Source organism: Phyllobates terribilis, unplaced genomic scaffold, assembly GCF_046119375.1.
Source record: "Phyllobates terribilis strain yellow unplaced genomic scaffold, ASM4611937v1 Scaffold_3__8_contigs__length_932513732, whole genome shotgun sequence".
Classification (NCBI taxonomy): domain Eukaryota; kingdom Metazoa; phylum Chordata; class Amphibia; order Anura; family Dendrobatidae; genus Phyllobates; species Phyllobates terribilis.
In genome coordinates this window covers 694,835,798-694,841,797 of record NW_027362763.1, presented here as the reverse complement: position 1 = coordinate 694,841,797, position 6,000 = coordinate 694,835,798, and the positions used below count along the sequence as shown (strand labels likewise).

Here is a 6,000-nt window from a genome sequence, read left to right as displayed (position 1 = left end):
CCTCCTCAGGACCCAGTGGTAATGTGATCACTGGCTGTAGGGAGGGAACAGGAGCTACTCGGTCCTAGGAGACACATTTAAGCCCTGCCATGCCGCCAAGCGGCTGAATTTGCCCCGTAACTGAGGCGAATATACCAGCCCCAGTTAAAGGGGGGAATTAAAATGTTAAAAATACACACCTATTTCCTATTTATCTTTACATTTTACCCAGATAATTTTTATTTAATTTTTATATTCTTTTTAAGCCTTATGTATCACGAAAAAAAGAGCCAAAAATGATTTAGGTATTCGAACGAGCAGAAATTTCAGAACTGTTGAAAGCGCATGTACGATTAAACCCAAAAATGTGCCTGGTCAGGAAAGGGGGACAGCTGCAACGGCGCATCGGGTTGGAAAGGGGTAGAGTGAAACTTTATGCTCATCTCTACAGCAGCGTACACTCATGGTCTCCTGTGTCCCCCAATATAGTGACCAAAAAATTTAATTACCCACCCTCCCCCCATCAGCTATTTCTGCCCCCGGATGATTATCCCCCACATACAAATGCTGTGTCTGAACATAGGCAAAAGTGTGCATCCTACGCACAGTAAACTGTAATTGATTGCCTTAGTGTTTGCAGGAAGGAGTAAGATTTTTGGCATAGTGACTCAATTTGGCAGTAGCAGCCAATGCGGGGGTCTTTGTTCACAGCAGTATATCATAGGTATCGGGGGTTGTGGATACATTTTTGGTTGAGGAATGATGACAAGTATGACACACTAGTTTGTTGAGAGCTTTTATTATTAGGGGATGTATTCAGAAAATACAGGTGTAGAGCTGGAGAGCGCTGCCCCCTCCTCCCACACAGGATGGGTCCTAAAATCTGTTCTGAGGTTTACATTAGGTAATAAAAATAAAGAGCTTAATAAAGGGGTCCAGGAGTCAGTCACTGTCTAGTAGCTGCGTCCGAACAGGGTGTAGTACTTGGCGGAGGCCTTGTCACAAATGCACTTGGCTCCAGACTTCAGCTCCTTAAGTGGCTTGAAGGGGATACAGAGACTCTTGGCTCCCATTGATGGTGCTCCAGGCTCCAAGTCCTGGTCCCTATACACATAGAAAAGGACATATGAATGACAACACCTTCCTTATACACAGTATACTCATCTACTACTGAAAGTGCCATTATACTGATGGCCTATGCTGTGTCGTAGATTTAGCCATGGTAGCTGTGACACATTAGTAAGCGTCAGCACCACTTGATAGGTCACAGACACTTGTTAACGTCTTCCTATGTGACAGGTCAATTAATATTATCAGGAGTCGCAACTTGAAGATGCCCAATAATTTATTTATAGGAGTTGTGACGGGGCTCAATATCACAGTCAACGTTTGTACCATCCTCTGATGAAGCGGAGAGTGTGGCGAAACACAGATGGAGATGCTTCTATAGTTAGTTTTACTCTAATGCTGTTGGTTAGACGGTTAATAATAATAGGACAGTAAACCTGTATCAATTCAAGCACTGAATATGCTATATTGTACCTTAATAATGGGGAAAACTACCACATTTTTAATTCTTACGTTTTCACCAACTATGTATTAATAAAGTTTTAGCGATCTATTAGAGATATAATAGCCTAATAGTGAGGTCTTTCCTACATTTATTAATTAAATTTCTCCCCCAGATCAGATTTTTTTTCTTTCCTGGTCAATATTTTTTTTTTTTGCCTGTCCACCTAAAATCAGAGGAGTGGCCCAATATAAAGGCTGTAGGTAAATAACATGCACTTACTTGGATGTTGTCTTCTTAATCCAGTCTTCACAGTCAATTTCACCACAGAACGGGATCTGTACAATCTGGAGATCAAAAGAATATTCATGAAAACGGCACATTCACATAGCAAAAAATATCCAACATAAAAGGCAAAAAAGCTCTCTCTCTTATCAACCAAACATACAAGTATTCTGGATGGTCACAGGGGAGTGGTGACGGCGGCTTGTCTCCCTTGTAAACAAAAGGATTGGACATGTTGAAATTCAACATGCTCAATCCTCCTTCCACCAACTTGACAGCAGATGTTGGGGACTACCATACACGTTACATAGTCCTGCTAAAATAGTACATCTATTTCTGTATGGCCTTCGTAAAAAGGATATCTCGGTAAGTACAATGGCACTCAACCAGAAAAAAAACCTACATAAATCAGCTCACGCATGAGAAAATTCGAGGCACAGAAACTCGTAGTGCCAAAAGGAAGTAAAGGAGACTGAAAAAAAAAAATCCTCCTTCAGAATCTTCAATTAAAAACCATGTATGTATTCAGAAACAAAGTCTCACTACCAATTCCCGTAAAAAAAATTAAGAAAATCATGCAAATGAGTTTCAGACAACCATCTTTATAGTTATTTTCCCAACTTACTAAAGACTGTTGTCTGAAACACGTTTGCTAGATTTTCTTACATTTTTTACAGTATTGACGGAGGAAAAAATATAGCTTCAGAATCTTCAGGTATTTATTTTGAAATATAAAAAAAAGTCTCCATACCAATTCCCGTAGAAAAATGTAAGCAAACCTAGTAAACGCTTTTCAGACAACAGTCTTTAGTCATTTGATACGAGATGGTTGTCTGAAACTCGTTTGCATGATTTTCTTACATTTTTATTTGGTAATGGGAATATTATATTTTTGAATTACTACATGGTTTTTAACTGAAGATTCTGACACTTGGGAATAACTAATCTTGTCCATATAAGCAAGATCCATCTCGTGAGATGTATATGTTGCTATAGAGCACAGTACAGTCTAGGGACACAGCAAAGTTATCCTAGCAATTATATACCATAAAGATTAGGCGCTGTCACATACCACAGTAATCACGATGGCTTCCTGTTGATGTTCCTGTGCCAATTTTATCTCATCTCCGATCAACCTTGACATCATTTGGTCTTTTTTATATTATCAGTCAGTGATCTCGCAGGGACATTTTATTATAGGCTTATCTCTGTGCAAATCTCAAAAATTCTGCCATTTTAGGAAGGGCGTACGGTATGTGGAGGAGAGAGGAGCAGTAAACAACCTGGTGCCACTTGGCTGCCATAATAAGGAAGCAGCGATGCTGCAGGAGACTGAGCCCACAGCGCTGTATAGTATAATATGGGGGTACAACACTATTAAATAAAGATGTACCAGAGCAGGACAAACCCCCAGAAGACCAAGTCATAAAAAGCCAAAACACATACAAAGTGGCCATGCACATGCCAGATGCTTTACATATCCTATGCCATGAAATTAAAGTTGGCACAAGGGTATATAATGAAAATTTACACTTTACTTGCATAATACTGGACAACTCCTCTAGACGTAGTATATTTATCTATTTATTAGGAGGAGTACCCAGAGGAAACCCACAAAAACAACGGGAAAATATGGCTTTAATATTTGGCCCTTTTCAGCTTTTGCGCTTTTGTTTTTTACTCCTCTTCTTCCCAGAGTCATAACTTTTTTATTTTTCAATCAATATGGCCGCGTAAGGGCTTGTTTATTGCGGGACGAGTTTTACTTTTGAACGAAACCATTGGTTTTAACCATATCGTAAACTGGAAAATGAGGGAAAAAAAATCCAAGTGCAGTGAAATTGCAAAAAAAAAAAGTGCAATTTCACAATTTTTTTTTTTTTTTTTTACCACTTTCACTATATGGTAAAACTGACCTGCCATTATGTTTGTTCAGGTCATTACGAGTTTGTAGATACCATACCAAACATGTATAGGTTATTTTTTATTTAAGTGGTGAAAAGAAAAGCCAAAGTTTATTTTAAAAAGAAAAGATGATTGTGGGTACTTACCATAAAATCTCTCTCTTGGAGCCTTCATTGGGGGGCACAGGAAACCATGGGTGTATGCTGCTGCCACTAGGAGGCTGACACTATGCACAAAAAAAGTTAGCTCCTCCTCAGTAGTGTACACCCCACCGACCAGAGCCAAACCGATCAGTTAGTGTGAAAGCAGTAGGAGAAGGTCAGCCTCCTAGTGGCAGCAGCATACACCCATGGTTTCCTGTGTCCCCCAATGAAACGATAGAGAAAAAAGGTCGCCATTTTCAGAGACCCATAGGGTCTCCATTTTTCGGGATCTGGGGCCGGGCGAAGGCTTATTTTATGTTTGCCGAGCTGACATTTTGATACCATTTTGGGGTAGATACGATCTTTTGATTGCCTGTTATTGCAATATTGCAGCGACCCAAAAAAATGTAATTCTGGCGTTTTGATTTTTTTTTTTGTCGGATTAATACTTTTTATATATTGATAGATCGGGCGATTCTGAAAGCGGCGATAGCAAATGTGTGTATATTTGATCTTTTTTTTTTATTGTTTTGGTTTGAATGAAGCAAAAGCGGGGTGATTTATACTTTGATATTTTTTTAAAAACTTTTTTTTTTCTACTTTTAACTTGCTTCAATATTCTCCTTAGGAGACTTGAAGCTGCAATCATTTGATTACTTGTGCTACACATAGCAGGGCTTCAGCAGAATTTATCATCTGCTATGAGTGCAGGCCATGGGGTGGCGCTCATAGCAGATCGGCAATGACAACTACAGGGGACAGACCTCGGGTTGTCATGCCAACCCATCGGCGCCCCACGATCATGTGACAGGTGCGCCGATGGGAGGAGCGTTTCCAGCGCGATCACATTAAATGCCGCTGTCAGAAATCAATAGCGGCATTTATGTTAACCACCATAGGTGGTATATTTTTAAAAACTTTTTTTTACTTTTCACTTGCTTCAATAGTCTCCATCATCTGATGGCCTTTGTGCAGCAGAAATGCTCACTTGCTAAGAGGGACCACTGGGCGGCGCTCACAGCATCCCAGCAATGACAACTACAGAGGTCTCCTGCAGACCCCGGGTTGTCATGCCAACCCATCGGCGACCCGCGGTCATGTGACATGGGTGCCAGTGGGCGGGACTAGTGACGTCCTTCCGCCACGGCATGTTAAATGCCACAGTCCGAGATTGACAGTAGCATTTAACATGTTAACAGCCGCGGGTGGATAGCAATTCCAATTCCGCAATCAGATGAGCTGTGATAGAAGACGGAGTGGGACTTCCCTAAGGGGTTCAAAGGGTGATTCCTGCGATGCAGTCAGCACCAGGTTGAGGTCTCACGTTTCTAGTGGTCGTCTGTAGGGGGGAACCAATCGGGAAACCCCCTGAAGAATGTTCTTACTTGCGGTTTGTGAGCAATGCACTTTTGAAAAAGCACTGAGAGAGCCGACAACTGGCTCTTAAGGGAGGCCAGGGATAGTCTGGCTTCCAGGCCCGATTGGAGAAAACCGAGTACCCTGGGTAGGGAATAGGGTAGTGGGGTTTGGTTACGAGATTCGGACCAGGTAAAGAAGGCTTTCCAGGTACGGTAGTAAATCTTGGCCGAGGTTGGTTTTTGTGCTCGGATCATGGTTCCAATGACATCTAGCGAAAAACCTGCCTGGGTTAGAATCCAGGTCTCAATGGCCACGCCGTCAAATTGAGGGCCTCTAAGTTCTGATGGTAGAACGGGCCTTGTGATAGAAGATCCGGGCGGTCGGGAAAATGCCAGGGAACGTCTGCTGTGAGTCATACGATGTAGGCGTACCATGTACGCCTGGACCAGTCCGGTGCAATTAGGATGGTTGGCACTCCCTCCTGTTTGATCTTTTCTCACCACTCTGGAAATCAGCGGGAGAGGTGGAAAAATGTACAGGAGCTGGAACTGGGTCCAGTCCTGAACCAGGGCGTCCTCCGCTAGCGCTCGCGGGTCGCGTGATCTGGCCATGAAGTTGGAGACTTTGGCATTGAGGTGAGACGCCATTAGGTCCACGTCCGGAGTACCCCAACGATGTCAGATCTGTTGAAAGATTTCAGGATGGAGAGCCCACTCTCCCAAGTCTATTCCTTGCCGGCTGAGGAAGTCTGCTTCCCAGTTGTCTACACCCGGAATGGGGACCGCAGACATAATGGAGTCCGTTTTTTTTCCGACCAGT

General features: G+C 42.5%; 1 protein-coding gene across 4 annotated transcripts in view; it reads right to left on the bottom strand.

Annotated features, from left to right (window-relative positions):
- Window positions 1-762: 762 nt before the first annotated feature.
- Window positions 763-6,000, bottom strand: part of EPRS1 (glutamyl-prolyl-tRNA synthetase 1) — a 79,105-nt gene continuing 73,867 nt past the window's right edge. For all 4 annotated transcript variants that reach the window (XM_073671916.1, XM_073671919.1, XM_073671918.1 and 1 more), the window contains 2 exons: window positions 1,772-1,836; window positions 763-1,083 (listed from right to left, as the gene is read on the bottom strand). In XM_073671916.1, coding sequence (XP_073528017.1) covers window positions 933-1,083; window positions 1,772-1,836 — 216 coding nt within the window. In that variant the 3' untranslated portion in view covers window positions 763-932. The remainder of the gene's footprint in view (window positions 1,084-1,771; window positions 1,837-6,000) is intronic.